At 37.5% G+C, this 21098-nt stretch overlaps 1 protein-coding gene across 2 annotated transcripts in view; it reads left to right on the top strand.

Annotated features, from left to right (window-relative positions):
• LOC105934861 (mannosyl-oligosaccharide 1,2-alpha-mannosidase IA) overlaps positions 1–21098 on the top strand; it is a 261311-nt gene that overhangs the window by 92918 nt on the left and 147295 nt on the right. For both annotated transcript variants that reach the window (XM_036135247.1, XM_036135248.1), the window contains exon 2: positions 16018–16114. In XM_036135247.1, the coding sequence (XP_035991140.1) occupies positions 16018–16114 (97 nt within the window). The remainder of the gene's footprint in view (positions 1–16017; positions 16115–21098) is intronic.

Below are 21098 nucleotides of genomic sequence, written 5' to 3' on the forward strand. Positions count from 1 at the left end.
GCTTGATCTCAGATAAGCAGAAGATAGCCCCTCATTGTTTCTCTAGTGTGTAAACTGAAATAAAAGCTGGAGGAAAAATAAAACAAAGTAAATTAAGTGCCACGATATAAAATCAGACCTATGAACTTAAGAAATGAACCTCTCTCCTCGGTTCATTTCTCCTTGTCTTGGACTACCTCCATAAATCTGTTAATGGCCCTTCATTTTTCTCCCCCTTGCATTTTTTAAGCAGAACCTGATCTACATGAGTGCTTTCCTTAGAAAGCACCGCGCTAAAATCACCACTGCGATCTCCACGAGACTCAGCGAGGCTCACTTGGAGTAAATGCATCCGCCTGCAGCCCACTCAAATTGGCAATGTCTTTGAGACAAATGACTTCCCCTTTTCTAGGTATGCCCTTCCTCCGTGACTTTTTCCCTCAGCTTCTCTAATACCCACTACTTTACGCTCTCAAGTACCACTGCATGAGCTTTAGTGTCACTAACTTCAAATTTTCTGCACAATCTTTGCAATTTTATCACTAGGTTGTTTGTGCAGGGAGAGCCGCAAGGGTATAGGAACTGGCGATAGTCAAGAGAGCTGAGGAGTGCCATACTTTTTTGCTCAAGTTCCTGTTACTCCAGTAAGTTTAGAAACCACTCTGCTCTCCTCTCCTTCAATTTCCATCAACCTTTCTGACTGGGTCTATTGATTGGTCCAGCTTACTGATCTACAGAAACCGGGAGAGGAAAGAAAACTGTTTGACTGGGGCCCCCTGAGCCCCAGTGCCAGCAAACATTACTTAGAAAGAAAAGTACTGAATGCTTGAGGAAAGAACAGCTCTGGTATGTCGAGTGTTATTTCCCGTGTTTTAGCCCGGGAGTTCAGCTGAACCTCCAAGAGCTTTCAACATGGAAAATAAAAAGTAACGTTCATAAAGATTTTGTGAATTTTTACAGTATAATGTCAAATTGTATCTGTAATATATAAATTAGAACTGTGCTCTTAGCCCCTTTCCCGTTGTGATTTGAACCATTTTTTTTTTTTTTTTTTTTTTTTTTTTTATATCTTGTAAATATTTTTTTCTATGCACCCCCCTTGGCTTTTTAACCTATTTTGTTACATCCCAACCTATAATTTGCATTTTTTTTTAACTCTTTTTAATCTTATTGTATGTGATGGATCAGCACAAAATAGTTTAGGTTGGGAAGTGAAAAGGCGAAAAATATATTTAAAAAAAATAATTCATTGCTGAATATTTTCTTTAGGGATGAGCTCTAGCAGCAGCGCAGGCTGCAACGGTTTCCTGCTGTTTTTTTTTTTTTTTCTCTATTTGTCAGCTTCAGTCTAGCTCCACCATAACCTGTGTTATTGTTGGTTACATTACCTTGTAATGCCTTTAGGAATTTAAAGTTTTTTCCCCCCTTGCTGGTTACACTTTTGTGACCTCAGATTTTTTTTTTGTAGCACTTTAAAGCCCTGGCCCAGAACCTGCAACATCACTAAGCAAGAGGCATCACACAATAAAGACCAAGGAGCTCTCCAAACAAGCCTGGGACAAAATGGTTGAGAAGTACAAGTCAGGGCTGGACTTAAAACAAGATCCAAATCTTTGACGCCAAGTGCTTTCCCATCACCTTTGAAATGAAAGCATGTGGTGCCATGAGAAACCTGCCAAGAGAGGAAACCCACCAAAACTCACAGGACATTAATCAGAGAGGCACTCACAGAGCTTCATCAAAGAGTGGCCAGAAACAAAGAGCCATTACTTGGTATTAAAGATTTGGAGGCAGTACGTGGGTGACTCCCCAGATATTAGGAGGATGGTGCTCTGGTCAGATGAGACTAAAACTGAACCTTGAGGCCGCCCAGGAAAACACTAAATCTGGCGCAAATCCAATGCATCCCATTGCCCCCAGAACATTATCCCTACAGTAAAACATGGTGGTGGCAGCATCACGCTGTGGTGATGTAGATATTCTTGAGCAAAACATATGACAGTCTGCCTGTGGCCTTGTCAAAGTCCTTAACTCAATCCAATTAAGGTTCTTTCGTTAGACCTTAAGATCACAGTTCACAAGCAAAATCCATCCAACTCAAAGGCCGCGGTTTTTCCTTCAGGAATGGGTGAAAATTTCAGGGGCAGCACATAGAAAGCCACTTGCAGCTGTGATATTTTTAATAACTATACAGTATTATTTTTTCTCATGTTGTAAACTGGCCCTTTCTGTAAAGATTCTTATTTAAAAAAATCTGTTTACCTTTAAAAAAAAATAATTTTTACCTTTGTGTGTATCTGCTTTCACTTTACTGCTGGTATGCCTGAATTTTCCCTCTGTAGGAGAATAAAAGATATTTTATTTCCTTCTTGAATATATTTTCAGTGTTTATTTGAACAAAAACAGATTTTGCGCCGCTTTGATATTTCTCTTCGCTTCGGTTTTTAACTTTCACTCTGTTGAATAAAATGTTCCTCATTTGATGCTCAGCAGGTAGCATTTCTGGTCGTTCTTTAAACTCTTTCAGCTACTATTGATAAAGGCTTTGTTTTGATATTAGCAATACAAAACCTTCTCTTTCCATTTCTAATATGCTGTCAAGGTTTGTAGTAAATCTAAGAATGTGAAAAGCGGAAGCAGTTGAATTTTGTTTGAAATGTCTGTATAAAAATGCATTTGTGTTGGTGTGTGTTGGAATGAAGTTCCAGAATTGTCCACATGTTCTGTGAAAGCTGTCTTCCCTTGTTTCCGGCTACGGTGGCTTTGGGAGAATCACCCGTCATTAAAATGTTTCTTCTCTTGTGCTTTGATATGACCAGTCAATGATTTGGACACCCCTGACTCAGCATTTAATATGTAATGATTTCAGACATTTCTGAATTGTCATCTTGACTGAGGTGAAATTAAATATAGACAGAAAAGCAAGAATTAAACAATTTAAACACTGTATGGTTGTGTACTAAAAGGATGTGTTAAATTTAAAGTATACAATAAGAACTTCTGAACCCCAAACCCCCCACCCCACTCTGGGATAGGAAAGCTGCAACTCCATGCCAGGAATTCAGATCTAATATCATTGGCGTGTATAAAAAAGCAAATATTGGTACATTAACAATTCATTTGTACGTTTATCAATGTGTTTCTTATTTACTTGTGTGATTCAAATGCTATAAATGCCGTATTTTTCGGACCGTAAGGTGCACTGGATTATAAGGTGCACCGTGAATTAACGTGTCTATGTGTGTCTATGTCCACACATAAAATGCACCGTTTTAGGTGCATTAGAAATTCTTCCCAAGTGTGTAATGTCACTCTGCCCCTCCCCCGTACACATCTCTCTCCTGAGAGGGAGAGCTATCCATCTCAGGTGGACAGCGTAGTTGGACTACACTGCCCTGTTTCTGACAAAAGGCCAAAATAAAAGTAACTTTTACTTTAAATTAACTTATTGTTGTTAGCACGTACCCTGGGCGTGGGCTGCCTTACATGAATGCACTTCTAATTTAGACGTTACAGTCAGGCAGTCTTGTAGACACCTCAAGGGACCAATCAGGTAGTGACACAATGTACCATAATGCTCCGAATATCTATTAAGCGGAGCGGGTTCGTTGCTAATCAAAGTCGTACTTGTACATTTTTGCATATTTTTGTGCATATTGCACCACATAAAATCAGTTAGTAAGCACAACGGTAAACATACATAAGGCTATTCATGCAGTATAATGCGAAAGTTTCACGTCATCGAGTCCTGAGTTTAGACACTTTAATTGGAGCTTCATAGGGAGCTTCTTTACCACTTTGCAGGACTTCTTCATGGTATTTTTAAATTTTCTACCCATTAGTAGGAGGCACTCAGGGGAATGTTTTCTAGCCAGCTTACATCTTTATTCACCAGTTATAAACTGTCTGTAAATATATGTGAATCTAATCCGAGACATTCATTAATTCTGGGCATGGATGACCTACTTGGTGAGTTCAGTTCTGGCTTTTTTTTTTTTCTCCCCCCTTTGGTAACTTTGTATGTGGTTTACCAGATTGTTGTGCTGACTCAGGATGACCTCACTGACTGTTAGAGACCTGAAGGAATCAGTCAACGCTCATAATGAACATAGTTTTAATAAGCTGGAAGTGACTGAGGACATAATAATGAGAGGAGTGAGAAGGGTATAACTGTGTGAAGAATGGGGAGAAAACAAAGCAAAAAAAAAGGAAAAAAAAAGAAGCTGATTCTACATTTTTGCCGCCAAAGGTCTCGGTGATTGCAGGTGATGACACAGCAGCTTGGGACCTGCAGTGATTTATTATCTGAGAACCCCCATAATCCTCATATTAAAATAAGGCCTTGTGTGAAAACAAACATGGCTGTTTTTGACTTTGACTTATGAACGTATCTGATGGAAGAACACCTCTACAAAATTTTGACAAGCAGCTGCTTGTCACTAAAGGTTACAAAAATATTTTACAAATGTTTTCATTACTGTAAAAAGAACTGTAATGCTATCCATGTGTACTTTAGGGCCACATTATAACGATTTCTATTTCTATTTTTCTGATTTCCATCTTTTTTACTAAGCAAAAATTGTATTTCTAAAACGTTTTTACTGTCATGTCGCAGATGAATAACACTTTAACTAATTAATTATTGAATGTTTATGAAGCTCTTAAAAATGTGCATGTTAGCTGTTGTTGTGCAATAGTAACCGCAACAACAAGCTAAATATCTAAATAAATAAGTAAGCAACTTCTTTTGCCTGGATGATCCCATTGCGATAGAGCATCTCTTTCACCAGAGAGTTCTGACAAGATGGCAGCATAAGCAATACTTTAAAACGTTTCAACATAAAAAACAGAGCAGTTACAGGATAAAATGAGAGGGACGGATATTGAGTATATTTAGGTATGTAAAACTATGCCAACGCAGTTTATTGCCATTAAAAGGCTAGATAAAATAAACATATGGTTATTTCAAGATAGTTGAACTAAGAAGCATGGAGAGAAGGTGTATCAAGACTGATTTATATTGAATCTTGGAATAGGCCAGTTTAACCTCTTAAGACCTCAGAATTCTAGTCAAAACAGGATTTTAGACACCGGAAAAAAAGGTGTTCCTCTTAGAACAGTTTGATCAGTTGTAAACCTTAATAGCACATTTGTCAAGAGAAAAAATTATATATGTTTGAAAAGAAACGGATACATTTTAGGTATGAAAAACAATATTTTTACACTACAATTCTCGGGTCTTAAAAGGTTAATTATGTAAACCTAAATTCGGATACATACAAACTTTCAAGTTATCAATCAAGAATCTTGTTATGTAACCATAGTGAAATTTTGGTGAGATGGCTCAGAATTCACACGACGTATACAAAGAACAGAACAGAGCTATTTTCTTTTTTTAAATTTATTTATTTATTTATTTTTACATAACATGGCTTCTGCCAACCACTTTTCTTCAGAACTATATTGGCATTAAGACTCAGTTCTTGTGGCAATTGTTTTTACAGAAGTCTAGTGGCATCTTAGTTGCATTGATTCCCCCTGAGAGGTGAGTTTAAAAACAAACCAACAAAAAGCTGAACAGTGTTTTCTTGTTTTAATTGTAGAACCAAATTTAACTGCCATTCTATAGATGTACCCCAATTAGGTCCACCACTGATATACCTAATGCATACTTACATTTGATGGACTTTTCTTTCTAGAATTTCACAGGAGACATTATTTTTCTTTTTTTTTGTATCTGGGAACCACAGAATTTTTTTCAAGTAAATCATTGCTATGTCATTTTAATAACGTTTCCTGTTTTCACAGGACTTTACGGCTATTTTCATTGTGAAAATGAAATGATGTCATCACCAGACATTTTAATAAAATATAAACCATTTTTTAATATATTTTTTGTTGTTGATATTGGAATCCAGAAGACAGTTAGTATAATGTGGAATAAGGTTTCCGTCTGGTCTGTCCAGGTTGGTTTCTCTCTTGGTTTTTGCTCCATTTATTTCAAATTCTGCTGCTTCAGAGTGACTCTCAGTGGTTTTCTAGGTTTAGCTATTGGGCCTTTAAAAATCCTTAAATATTACATGCCCTATTGGATGGATAGCATCATCAGTGTGACTTGAGTAAACAAACATTTTCCAGAGCTTTTTACATTTATTTATTTATTTTTGGTCCATGGACTATTCCAGTGGGAATCTTACTCAAAATGTGCAGTGCGTACTGTCTTGGGTTGAGCAAAGTGGCTTCTTAGTTAAAGGGGTCTTTCATATTTGTAACTTAATTGCTGTAGGTTTGTTTTTTTCAGTGTTGATACAATATAAAATCTAGTAAAAATCATATTTGTATGACATCCCTTTCATTTTATTCCTGCTGAACTGGATTTAGTGTTTTGTTTAAGAAATTCTAATTTAAAGAAAAAAATTAGAGATTGTCCAGCTAGCATGTTGGAGCCCTTATATATATGTTTTGCAGTTTTGTTTGTCTGTGTTGTTGAAATAATAATTATTTAATTCTAATTTTCATTAGAAGAGTTTTGCTTGGTTTTATATAAGCCACTATATGGCTGAGGAGAAAAGGATTAGCCCCTCCAGAAAAATGTTTCTGCCAGTATTTTCCAAGGGCTTTTAAACAGAGTAAACATCCTGTTAGCTTTGGATGGTTGCATTTGCACACAGAAATTAATTGATTCCACATAAACCCCAAAAATACCAGGGTAAAAAGTATTAGCCCCTTTAAAAAGTGACAATTTTATTGAGCTGTAACAGAAACCCCACTTTTGCCATGTTGTGCAAAATCTGTGAAGTCAAGGGTTTTACATGTAAATTAAGAATCTTTGCTACGTGTTGAGCTGTATGTAGATTGAGAAAGCATGCTGCCAAAAATAAAAGAAACCAATTCAACTCAGTTCAATTTTATTTATATAGCACCTCAAGGCTCTTTCCAAAGTCAAATTAAATCAGATTATACAGATTGGTTAAAAAAAATCCTAATGGAACCCAGTAGATTGCATCAAGTCTTGACAAGCAACATTCACTCTTCCTGAAGAAGCGTGGAGCCACAGGAACAGTCATCTGCATTGTCCATGGCTTTGCAGCAATCTCTCATACTGAGCAAGCATGAAGCGACAGTGGAAAGAAAAACTCCCCTTAAACGGGAGGGAAAAACCTCCAGCAGAACCAGGCTCAGTGTGAACGGTCATCTGCCTCGACCGACTGGGGGTTAGAGAAGACTAGTACTAACCTGAAAAAAATAATCAATTGTTGATCAGAAAGCAGAAGGACGATAAAGTTAAAACAGAAATCTAAGAGCTGGAATAACATGCAAGCCCTTGTTCAGACGAGACTAGGTCTGGGCAATCAATCGATTTTATCCATTAATTAGAATTTGCAATGTGTGAAGATTACCTTTTTGGAAAATCTGTATTTATTTTCCTTTTTTTGCGGGTTCACTCCTTGGGCTTCAAAAAAAAACCTTTGCACTCTATCATTCCCAAAAGAGGAAGATATTTTGGTAATAGCATACAATATTGGAAATAAATTGTCAGAATACTTTTTTACCCTAAGACAAGGCATTTTAATTTACTCATTTCTTTTATTAAGTTAGTTTGAAGTCACACGTGTAAAGTGAGGTCTGTTCCTAGATGTATACTCAAAACTAGCTGTGTAATATTGTGTAATGCCATCAGCGGCAAACATTGTGTTAGATTTAGTTTACCTTGGCAGGGCCTGCCATCTTGTTTCAAAATCATGTTTCAAAGCTTGTATTTAGTTGGTATAATAAAATCAACACTTTTAAGCCATATCGCCCAGCTCTAGGTGAGACTGACATCGGACTCTATGGTTATAAAAAACATTACTCATGTTTGCAGTGAGAAGGGATGAGCCTGCATGAACACTGACCACATGGTAAAACATGGAGGTGGCTCCAGTATGCTTACGCTCAGCTTGACATTATTTCAGATGAGTAATTCAGTTAAGTGTAGAGCTGCTGAAAGATGTCGAAAATGTTTTGTTGCGGTCCAACCTCTGTAGCTGCATGAAAAACCTTAATGTTTCCAAATAGGAGAGTTTAGTGATAGCTGGGAGTACTGTCTGTTTTGTTTTAGTGTTACTGTTGGAAATGCTACACAACGTTTCGTGTTCAGGTATAAAACGACGCGGTATTTGTTTGGAACATGCATACCAAACTGAAAAGGGCTGTACAGGATATTTTCTGTACGACTATGTGTACCGTTACACCCCTACTTGTGTATCATGCCTGTTCCTGCTTTGTTTCCTATCTGGATAGGAATTGTTCACCCCTTGGCTCTTTTGGATAGGCTGTGGTTTGGTTACAGCTGCCGTTATTGATTAGCGCTGTCTCTGTTGTGATGTTATGTTGATGGGTTGCTGCGCCGACGAGTCTGCAGGTCCGTGATCTCCGTCCTCCCACACCTTGACCCACTGCAGCGCACAGCAGCCAGGGTGTGATGCATGAATCAAACATCAGTTTCTCTCTGATGGAGTGAAGCAATTTCAGTGTTTCCCAGCTGGAAGCCGAGTCTCATCTTTGTATGGGGTCTGGGTTTCATTGTTGTGACTTTTCAGCATAAAAGGGAAGCGGCGGGTGTCGTGAGACGCTAAAAATTATTTCAGAAATGGCGAGACATGTCCTTGGTGATAACACAGAAGTCCAAACATGTTTTGTCTGAATAGATTATTAATAAGGTTGTTCGAAAAACAAAAGTCAAAGGTAACAAAGTGTCGGATTTGAAGGCTGAAAATCAGAAACTGTTTTGCATTTTTGCCTCGAACTGCTTACAATATATATTTATGTTGATAAAGTAGCTGTCGGCCTTATTTGCCTGGCATGGTGAAACCGATGTCACTTTGCTGGAACCTCCTGCAAACCTTCAGTGATAACGACAGGAAACAAAGTAATTTCTTTGACCGTAACTTTGGGAAACATAATGCTGTGCTCACCTGAGTCTTTTCAAATTACTCAGCACGGCTGTTTGCTTTACTATCAACAAACTATCCATAAAAGCTATGACATTAGAAGAGCGCATAATTAAATTTTCTCAGGGGTCTTCCGCCCTGGTCCTCAGGACCCACTGTCCTGCATGTTTTAGATGCGTCTCTGCTCCAGCACATCTGAATCAAATGATTACATGACCTCCTGAGGAGCCACCAAGGGTTGCAGAGGCCTGTTAATCACCCATTTATTTGAGTCAGGGGTGTGGAGGCAGGGACACGCCAAAGAGATGCAGCAAAGTGGGCCCTGAGGACCAGGCCTGGACACATCGGCCTAAAGCCGGCTTCACATTTACTACGTTCATTGTGTGCGCCGTCCGTTCGCTGCAAAATGTGCCGCGTAGCAATCCAAACTGGATCCGTTCATGCATCCATACCCGCACCAACTTCCTGCGTCTGACTTCCTGTCTGGCTCATCTGGTTTTCAGAAACCGACGCATTTCGCCCTGTCATCCATCACAAATGGACTCGATCTGTATTTCTGACGGACAACAGGGGAGGGTTCTCTGTCATGCTGTAGCGCCATTGTGCTGCTGGAAAATGCCCCATTGGCTAGAATGGCTTTTATTTGTGACGTAACAGAGAACATACAGGTGAAGGAGAATGTATGAATGAGGGGTTAAATTATTCCCATCAGTCCTAATTAATTTTGTTCTTAAGTTGATCTGTCGATCTTCTCAGGAGGGGGGTGATAGCAGCTTGTTTAAAAGAGCTGTAAGGGCTATTGCTCCCTACTGAGAAGTTCATGGTTGATCATATGTTATGTTATAATCAATCTACTGTTATTGCCTTGGTTTCTCTGCAAAGGGTGATAGCCCCCCTGCTGATAAATTGTCCATATGTTACGATCATATGTTACAATCCATTGTATGTTAAATATGTTAATATGTCCATCATCAAAATCACACTACTGTTACTGCCTATTTTCATACCCTTATTCTCGGGAATATCAAATTGCACTTTTCCTCAAAATCACTGCACAAAAACTACCTCAAGATAATTACTTTTATCTTTTGCATGTGAAAAAAACACACAAAAATAAATCAGTCTGCTGTGCATGAGTGTCATGTTGCTTGCTATTTTTTTTTCTTTTTTCTGTACATCCTAAGCCGGGTTTGCCTCAAAGGTAATTTCACCATGGTAACACATGGACAATAAAGTCTCCTTGATTCTTGATCTCTGCAAGTTCCTCCAATCGAATTTGAAGGTGCTACATTGTGTGAAAAATACCTTCATAAATTAAAATGAGTAAGACAAAACAAGACGGCTAGGAATTTAATTATGAACACCGACTGTAAGGGCTGTATGATGTTAGATAAATACACAGTTGCGATTAGTAATATATTTTTTTTCTGTATGGCCAGGGTGATATTGGAAGGAGGCCATGCAAGCACCAGAGAACCTTATCTATCAGGGGTGCCCTGAAAAGTTTGGCTTTAATGCATATTCAGTTTTACTGTTGAGAATAGAGAAACGAGCAAACATGGACAGTGCTGACTTTCATCCTGCCCTAGGATGTGATTTTCTTATTTTAATGGATTTGGGGGATGGAATGAGGAGAGGCTCACAAAGGGTGGCATTTATATGAGAACCACCACTGATTGCGATATTGTAGTTGAAGTTTTTTTTTTTTTTCCTTTCACTTCTCCTCTTGGCTTTCTCATCGTTGTGCTCTGCGCAGCTATCCATGGGCTTCATCTTCTCTGCCTGTAAAATCTTTATTAGGTTTTGGACCTCAAGGACATTGTAAGTCAATCCGGCAGTTGAAATATTTTGTTGGCAAATATATTGTTGTCGAGCATGAATGCATGGTGCTTGAAATGTGCCAGCCCTACTAAATATCCCATCCGAGCTGTCTTTTGCACACCAATTGATATTGCAATAACAATTGCAGTTCCATTTATTGTGCAGCTCTATTAACGACTGAAGTGACCAACACTAATTATGTTTTCACTTGTTAGTAGATGGGATATACTGTATTAGGCAGCAAGTAAACAAGTGTCAGGATTGCAGTGAGTTTACACTAGAATTATTCAGTTCATCATAACATTTGAATTGACAGAACACTGTCAATTCATGTTAATATCACTTATTAACATGAATAAACCGTGAGCATAACCCAGCTCTTAGGGGTTGAGAGGACAGAAAGGAGTCAACGTTAAACATCGAAGCTCTGAGCCAGGAGTTTGTTAGGTGGCAACAAGAACACCACAAGACATTGCAGCAAGAGCTCTGACAGTGGCTTTATCTAGGAGAGAAGCCAGTGGTGCAATTTATGGGATATTTATGATCTCCATGTGTTTTTATTTAGCACTCACCTGTTTTACGATGTAGCACTACGGGATTTGTATAAATTGCATTACAAATCCAATGTATTATTATTATTATTATTATTATTATTACTATTATTATTGTTATTGTTATTATTATTATTAATAAAAAGTAAAGAGAAAGCAAAAGTGATGGCAGTAATCGCTCTTTTACTGTCTTCATGCAGCTAAACATAAATTAGTTTAGCCAAATGTACCCCATATGGGGAAAAAACAATGGGACAACATGAAATATGATAATTTTCTCCATAGATGCTAACCTACTGCCTGCCTAATCCATCAAGAGTAACATGTAGGGCATGCTTTACTAACAAATTCCCACTATTTCTGCCTCAACTCTTGTTTTATTCCTTTATTTATTTATTTATTTATTATTTTTTTTGGCTTTGAATGTTTCCAGAGAACTGTGAGTTGCTGGTATTATAAAAAAAAATATTGTGTCAGTTTCAAATAAAACACAAGGAGTTTGCCATTTTTTGTTCTGTGAGGCAAAGGTGTGTGTGTGTGTGTGTGTGTGTGTGTGTGTGTGTCACAAAGAGGTCAGATTTGGCTATTTTTATCGACACTTTGGGAGAGAAAAGATCACTGTTATATATTATTCCCTAAGATTTATGAATGCTTTCCCTCTTTATCTTATTTGTATGCATTTTTTAAATAATCTTTTGTAAGGGATTCTCCTTAACTAATTTTTATTTGTAGAACGCAGTGCTAAAATGTTACCTTGTCATGTATTATGTCAGTTAAACAAATCCGAAAAGAAAACAATATCGTAAACACGGTAGCTTCTTCTGATTTGTGAATAGATTACAACATCTGCTATTATGTTGTGCAGCACCAAATGCCAAATCACAAATTAAATTGGCAGTTGGAGACAAAAAATTGAATAGTTTGTGATTAATTTTGGAATGAAATCTCTCCTCCCTGACCAGTTGCCTTTTTGTTTTCACCGTGGGAAATTGCTGTAGTTCGGCTTCCTATGAAAGGATTTCCTCCTGGAGGGAATCTGATTCATGTTGTCTGTTTTCCGCTGCCTTATTTGAGCCCACCTCCAGAGAGCAAGCAGAGTCATGTTGTATTGATAAGAGATGACATTGTGCTGTGGGGAGAAACACAACTCCAGCTCACAAAATCCAGTCTCTCCAACTGATAGCATGTTGTACAAAGACTCCCTGCTCTCTTCACATGAATCTTGTTCTGCTCTGAGCTACTTGATAAATCTGTCATTGTAGTAAGTTTTGGAATCAAGTGCAACGAAATTTACAATTTAAATTTAAACATTTTGCATGATTCATGGGTTCATGCGTCTGGACTTCTTGTTTATATGAAGGAAACGTTTTTAATCGGACCACCTCCTTGGCCGTGCCTTTATTGCAGAGAACCTTCACACGTGATGCTTGTGCCCTTTTGCTAGAAATGAGAAATGTCAGTGAAGACAAATAAACAAGCAGAGGAAAGCTCACATTTCATAATCCTTTTAATAGGTTTTAGGGTTGTGGAAGGTTGAAAGTGTTTAATCAGTGTTATGTTCAGGAGTAATATTATGAGAAATACTTTACAGTATTGTCTTACCTTTGATGGGACCACTATTTAAGAAAGCCCTGGTCTTAAACTAGTCAATGACCTCTGTGTAGTTTCTTTTCTACCAGAATTCATGTAAAAAATGTGTCCAAACTAAGGAAATATGCATAGATGCATTCCAGTAGACAAGATAACATGCAATACTGGGTTAAAATCTAAGATTTACCACATTTTATGTTCTTGGACAAGTAATTCAGAAATCGCAAAATGTCCTAGATAATCTGTATTCAACTTGAGATATTTCAGTCCAGGTTTGACAAGTGGATATATTGCTGTGTGTTTGTTTGGTTGAACTCTAAGGTTGTCTAAATGCCAAAAAAAGAAGCAATTTTTCCATAGACAGAATAAACCTTTCATAACTCTCAAGCTGCAGTCCTAAGAATCTTCATTCACTATTGGGTTATCCAGTTTTAGTTTGATCAGTCTTATGGTGCTTGGAGACCCAAAGCAGCTGGAGCAGCTGCAGTGTGTCGCTCAGAAAACCATTTATTTGTATTGCATGTATTGCACACCTACGGGTTTGTTTTCTACCAACTGTGGTCTGAGGCATGGGGAGAGTTGAAACTTGTTGAACTTGGATCACAGTATATTTTGATGCATACTTGCAGCCAGTAGACACAGGTTGTCTTTCAGACTGCTCCACACAAGGTAGAATGTAGCTAATCGATGTGGAAACTGATGTCTTTCATGGGCCAATCGCTCCTCTCTGGTTCTTTCATCGCATTTGTTTCTCTCTTGTTCTTTCTCTTCCTGTCTGTCTCACAGGCAAGGGGAGTTCTGCAATTAGTTTTATTTGCTCAAAACAAATGCATAATCAAGGCTAAATTTTGTAAATTAAAAAAATGCATTTGTTATTTTGAATTATTTACCCTCTTTTTGCCATACTCTGCTTTGGATGAATGAGTTCGACTGCAGCTCCATCAGTTATGCTTTCAGCCTGAAAATCCCAACACAGGTTTTGTCATTACTTCCTGCAGTGAGCTCAGTGCATGCCCCTTTGGAAAGCAACATTAGTGTTGTTGATTTCTTACTATAGAAAATTTTATATGCATACTCATTAGATCAAAGTGTTGCTTTGGGTTTGGTTACGGATCATATGCTGTCATATTTCACAAGAACTGACACGTTGAAACGGGGTCAGAACTACAATCCTCGTAAAGTATGATATAAAATCAACAATCTACAATTACATTTGATATGAGATTTGATCATTTCCATCAAAATGGTAAATCAAGCCAAATCCATGAAACATGTGAAACACATCCTGAAGGGTAAAAGCATAAATTTAAAATAATAAAGGTTAAACCTGAGACTTTATAGCAGGATTTGTGTGGTCCATTTTATCACAATCCTCCTGACTCCCAGGTTTGAGCTCTCTCTGGTTGATAAGTCAGTGGTTGTTTTATTTTTCCTGGAGTTGGGTATTACTTTCATCAGTGTCTCACATCACCACTGCCCCAAAGATTATCTCAGAGATGCTGTAAACCTTCACAGTAGAGCAGATTTTCATGGACTGAGGTTTATTAGCTGTATTCCTTTGCTTTAACCCATGACAGGCACATAGTTGTATGATCTTATTTAAGGATTCAAATAGAAATCACAGAAATTTGATTTAGCGTTCTTATATTATTTTCGTCTGTTACTGTTTAAAAATATAATGCTGCTTATTTTGGGATTGAATTTATGGGCTATTTAGTGTGTTCTTGAGCAAATGTACTGCATGTTAACTAAATTAGTAAGATTAGAAATCATTGGCTTTGTTTTTCTGTGACCACACATATTCTTGTTTTAATATTTGGATCTCTGGTAAAGTTAAGAGGAATGTCTAGAAAAAAAGGGAATTAAAATTTTTTGATGTCATGTGGAAGCTACAGCAAATTTCTTCTTTATGACCAGTAAGCTTGGATCAAATTGATTACTTTGAAGCTGCGGGGAGTATTTTTGGAGTGTAGTTCACTGACACATTTGTGGAGCTACTCAGCATTTATTCACTTTGCATATAGAAATGCAATAAATTATATGAATTATATCTTTCCACTTGATTTTATTGGTTTATGCTGTTCGTTATGGTACATGTCGATGAAACAGGGGGATCTCAAGGCTCTGTCATGTGCAAAAGGAGTCCTAAAATGGAAATCAGCACTTTTTTTTTTACCTGCTTCCGTTTCATAAAGTGAAAAACACATTTGGCACAGTTTTGGAACATTTGGCTAAATTGTGCCAAAATGACAAGTCCGCCTGGCACACTGCCTACTAAAACCTTTGTGAAGCAAATATTCTCCAGCTGATTCAGTCCAGATTTGCTGCAGTTATAGTCAAGATGTGGATATACAAAAATCAGAGCATTTGCTTATATTTTCAAAAGGCTGTCAATGTCGTTTTGCAGTATTTATTTTGAAACATTTAGGCAAAGCTCAGAAAATTGGATTTGTTCTTTGTTTAATCACCTATAAATCAGGCATGGTGACATTTGCAACAGTGGTTCCACTTGAAAAAATATTGTTCAATGCCTCAGCTTCACAAAAATGCTAAATGTTTTTTTTTTTACACTTTATAACTTTGGAGCTGTACTTGAGTCATATCAGGTATGTAATTTTAGGCGGAAATTGCTCCAGACACCCTTTAAGCAGAAGAATATGTAAAGGATGACTTTCGCAGAGCTTTAGCAGATGATTGATCTACTAACAAGCCATGTTTGTTTCCTAACAGACTGCTAGGAAAGAAAAGTGCACACCAGCTTAAACACACATGTTTTTTTCAAATAGAAATATTTTTATAAATTGTATTTCAGTTGAGAAAGATTTGCCACTCTGCAAAACAAATCCACATAACGGTTTTCATTTTGAATGATTTTTGTCTTGAGAAAAATGTTTCATTTTCCATCCGCTGGCACCAGTCAATCTTTAATTTAGAGCAGCTGCTGCAGGGGAAATGTCAGTAGCATTGTTTAGCAGTGTGGTTTATGTGTTATAATTGTGTGTTTGTCCTTTATCCAGCCTTGATCAATACCCATCATTCCCTTTGCCTTCGGCGATCGCAATTTAATTACGACTGTAGCTGCAAGGAGTGATGCTTTTCTTTTTTGTCCACTGACCGATGTGTCCTTACTCTTGTTTTTGCAGATGATGAAGTTTGCGTGGGACAACTACAAGCGATATGCCTGGGGCAAAAATGAGCTGCGGCCTCTGACGAAAAATGGTCATATCGGCAACATGTTTGGTGAGTTTCTGCATCTCTGCTGGTCATGAAAATCCCAGAAAGGTCATCCTATCTGCTTCCTATAAAGGTGCTGTGACCTTTTTTGACTGAGCAGGTTTCCATTGCAAAGCAGAACAAAGACAGATGTGAACTAAGAAGGGAGATATTGTCATCAAAAAAGAGGCTCATCTCAAGAAACTAGAATGTCATCGAAAAGTTTAAATTTTTATTAATTCAGCTCCAAATGTGAAACCCCTGTATTATATAGACTACACATAGAGATTTATTCCAAGTGTTTATGTGAATTTTCATGATTACAGCTTGCATTTTATTAAAAATCAATCCATTTTCTCTGAAAAGGTAAACATTACAGAAAACCAATTTAAAATATCTAATATACATATATGATATTGCTATAGGGTACATGATCATGGGGCAGACTGCTGCCCTCCACAGGGAGGGTGTATGATATAAAGCTCATTGGTTCATTAAAAAAAGGTTTATGTTGAAATGCTTTATCAAACCATAATAATGGTAAGTTGAGTGGAAGGAAAAAGCGTGTTGGAAAAAGCCACACCTTGAAAGTATTGTGAAGCAAAGGACTTTCAAGAATTTGGGGGGAGATTCACAAGGTGTGGACTGCTTGAAGCGCTACGGTATCTGAGTAGTACCACAGGCTGGATGCCTCTATGCCATGCTGCACTGATGCAGTCAAGGAGCCCCGACCAAGTATTGAGTTTACTGAGTTTATACTGTACCCTGCATGGACGTACTTCTCTGTAAGTGGATGTTTCTGTGGTTAAACACCTTGTTTTTGTTGGACTTATGAAATGACTTTATGACAAACATTAAGGATTTCTATCAAATGCAAGCCATATTCATCAAATTAAGAAAATTGAATGCTTAAAATGTATTTTTTTTGTGTAATGACACTATTTAATACATGTTTCATGTTTTGTATTACTAAGAAAGAACATGCACAGAATGTATTGTAGAGCCTCATGTAAATGGAACTGAAATGGTTTTGCAAGGAGAAATAATATCTAACTTTAAAACATAAAAGGTTTTGAATAAAAAATTGGGATACAAAAATATCCCTTTTAAAAAGACATATAGTAACTTTTCTTAAACCTTTTGAACGTTTTGAAAGTTTAAAGAAAAATCTAAAAAAACCCTCAAAAAACCTTTGCATCATTTTTCTAAAGCTGACTAATTATTCAAGCCATCAGTTAAAGCTTTCCTTTGAGCTTCATTTGAACCAGGACAGACTGAAACGATATTGATTGTTTCCCTCGTGGGCCATGCTCTGTTTTTCTATAATTAGACTTTGGCAGTTCACATCAACAGAAGAGAAATCAGGATGCTGGAGGCTGCATTAAGCCTGTGTTGATTCACATTGCATCCCAATGCTGCCGCTATATTTCTATTTTTTTTTTTACATCGCTGGTATTTATCTACTGCTGCCAATGTTGTACTGCCTTGATTTATTTTTACATCCAATTACTGAAAGGCTGAATTATAGATTATAGATAAAAATATTTAATATAGAAGGATTAGAAAATACACACCAACAATTCAAATGAAAAATGAAAAAATAATTTCTTGACCAATTACGATTTCCCATAAGCTATGATATAAATGATTTTAGAATTAGACTTTTAACATGAATGCAACAAGTTTCATGTGTTTGCACGTCGTGTTGTGCTCTTGGCACTACGTCCTCCTCAGTGCGGGAAATCTTGCACAATGCCAGGGGAATGCGTCTCCACCAGCCTCTAATTGGAGCTAGATCCAGAGGGGTCCTCTTCAGTGGAGCATATCAGGCTCTTCTCACTGCTGTGCTTGAGGGAAATACCACAATGCAGGCCTTAATAAAAGGCGGATCAGCTCTTAATAAGACTGGATTGGTAGTGTCTTCCATACCTGAGGTCCCACTCCCTCTTATCTGTAGGGATTCAGCATTATTGAAGATGATGATGACACAAGCTTTTTTTTTTTTTTTTTAAAGTTATGTTCCCTTTGGTGCTGAAGCTCCTGTGAGGCTATGAAACAGGAGTCTGTTTAAAGCGGAGCTGTTAAATCATATGAGGGATTACATTTCAAAGCAATTCATCCAGAATTACTTTGTGATGAAAAATAACAGAAACAATTTCACCAATGAAAGGCATTTGGAGCACCTTTTTGAAGTAAATTCTCCTTTTAAACTACCTTGGGTATAATACACTGAAGCAGACAGCAAACAGAGGGTTGAACTTTAAGTTGTGGTTATATATGATGTTTGTTGTTTTGCTTTCATTTTTTTATCGCAGAGAAATACAGTTTGCTGAGATGCAGGGCCAACACTACGATGGTGGCCTTTGACGTTGCTGTTGTAGAGCAAAAACCAGAGCTGTTGCTATAACAAGTTCTAACACATCCATGTGCTTTGATCAGAACCACGGGTGTCCAGCTCCTCAAGGGCCAGTGTTCCTCTCTGCTTCAGCTCACCAAATCAAATGATTAGGGCATTAGCTGGGCTCTGTAAAACTTCCCTGATTACTGAGGTGGCAGTGGAGCCATTTGCTTCACGTGTGCTGGATCCCTGAAAGATGTAGAAATTGCAGCATGATGGCTTTCAAGGACTGAGGTTTGACACCCATGACCTAAACCATCCGTCAATGTAGATGGAAAGTGTCTGTGAACAGCGGTTTTCAAGTATTGCTGCAGATTTTCAATTGCATTTAGACCTGGACTTTGATTGGCCAGTTTTGGCATGTAAAATATATTGTTAAGATCAAAATTACTCATATTCCTGGCAGTTGTAGGTTCAAAGTAATATTTTAATTGTGCTAATGTTTTGGAGCAGCCTAGCCGGTTTTGAATCTGATTGAGAAACTGTGGAGGGAACTAAAGATTAGGGTGACGGACGGAGGAATTGCAACCTTAAAAGAGCTCACCACCAAAAATAAATCGTCATAATATCGCTTGAAACATGATAAAAGTTGTTTGGTAATATTAAGATGGCTTTCATTGCCACAATGGCAAAGATATTTTTACTAATTATTGAGAAGAGTATAAACAGATATTTGAATTTCTATAAAAATCTAAATGTAATTAAGAACAAATTATTTCAAAATTGATAGATCTTTTACTAACTTTTGATCAATGGCTCTCTCGTATTCAGACTTCTTGGATAAATGGCAATAAATTCAAATGTAAATTTGCCCGAGTATGAAAAGTCTATACCTTAACTCTACTTCCTCTAAACCATGTTCTTTTAGCACTGACTGTGTTTGTGGTGTCATTACCTTTCTGGAAGGTGAAGCCTTATCCAGTCACAAGTCTTTTGTTGTCTCTAAGAGGGTTTCCTCCAGGATTGCCATGTATTTATCACCATTCAGTTTCCCTTAAGCTGTTACCAGTTTGCCCGTCCCCTGCTGAAGCAGATGCAATGTGTTCATGGTGATGTTCAGTGTTCAATTTATGCCACATCTGGTGCTTTGCATGTATGCCTAATGTGTGATATTGGTCACATCTGACCAGAGGATCTTCATCTACATGTTTTCTGTTTCCCCTACATGATTAGGGGCGACCTGCAAATTAGTGATTTTATACCAAGGCTAGTTTGTTGTAATGCATGCATAGTTAATGGATTTTCTCACCAGAGCCTTGAATCTGTGCAGCTCTTCCAAGGTAACATTTGCCTCTTGGCTGCTTCTCTAATTAATCCTTATAAATCAGTCATAGTGCTTAATTGCTTAACCTGCTGGTTTAGGTGGACTGCTAGGTCCATGTAGGTTTGCAGCTGTCTTACTATTTTTGGATGTTGAATTAAAAAGTGATGAAAGTCTTAATTGTATAGAGGTAGGCTCTAATTTACCAGTTGTTTGCACTGGCTTTTATTCAGGGATAAAATGTTGAAATGGGTTGAATACAAATGCAATACACACTTTAAAAAAGAGATACTTTGTGCCTGTTTTTTTTATTTATTTATTTTTTTACATTTGCTCTGTTTTGTTGTTCCCAGAAGTGTGTTGGCTGCCATCTACAGGTAAAGAATAGAAAATGTGAAAAAGTTGAGAATTTTTTGTCACTCTTTTCAAGAAGTAAAACTTGTATATTATGTAATGATTTTAATTGTTCATTTTTATATAGGTTCAATACACATAGACTTATTTCAAGCCTTTATTCCTATCTTATAGCTTTCATAATTATGGCTTACAGACAATATTCAGCGTCTCCACATATTTTAATTTTATATAAGATCTACGAAAAAAGGACCTTTTAAACAGAAACGGCTGTCTTCTAAAAAGCATGTTTATGCTCTAAGGACTTGGTTTGTGCTCCTTTTGCATGAATTACTGCATCAATGCGGCATGACATGGAGGCGATCAGTCTGTGGTTCTGCTGAGGTGTAATGAAAGCCCAACATTGCTTAGAAGCTGCTTTCAGGTCATCTGCCTGGTTGGCTCCCTTAATTGTTATTAAAATATTGACCTGCTGCAGTCCAGTCGGATGCTGGAGAGAGCCCCATTCATTTCTCACACAGACATTAAGTAGGACCAATTGTATACACCCATTAAAGGGCGTGCACAGTATGATATCAGTGTTTCATTCATCACATTGGTGGAGAGGATACTATATTGCAGATGTGTCGTAGCTGACACATCTTCTCCAAATCAGTCATTCTGTCCGATCCTGTCAAGGCTTCAGTTATTCCTGTTGCTGTTGCACCTCTTCCTACCACACTTTTTCCTTCCACTCAACTTTTAAATTATAATCTAATCTTTATTATAGCATTTCATAAAATATAATAAGACATATTTTATGAATATGCTTGATAAAACTTTATTTATCTTACAATGAAGAAATTCATCTTTATATCACGGAGATAGCTACAAGTTTAACTCCTCCTGGCCAGTAGGTGGTGTACTCTCGTTCCAACCTTCCAAATGTATTGTTGCCAGCCGGCTGACAGGTGCAGTCATAGACATTATATAGGCAGTCACCCCATGGACTGGTGCTG

The sequence above is a fragment of the Fundulus heteroclitus genome, chromosome 3 (genome assembly GCF_011125445.2).
Source record: "Fundulus heteroclitus isolate FHET01 chromosome 3, MU-UCD_Fhet_4.1, whole genome shotgun sequence".
Taxonomy (NCBI): Eukaryota; Metazoa; Chordata; class Actinopteri; order Cyprinodontiformes; family Fundulidae; genus Fundulus; species Fundulus heteroclitus.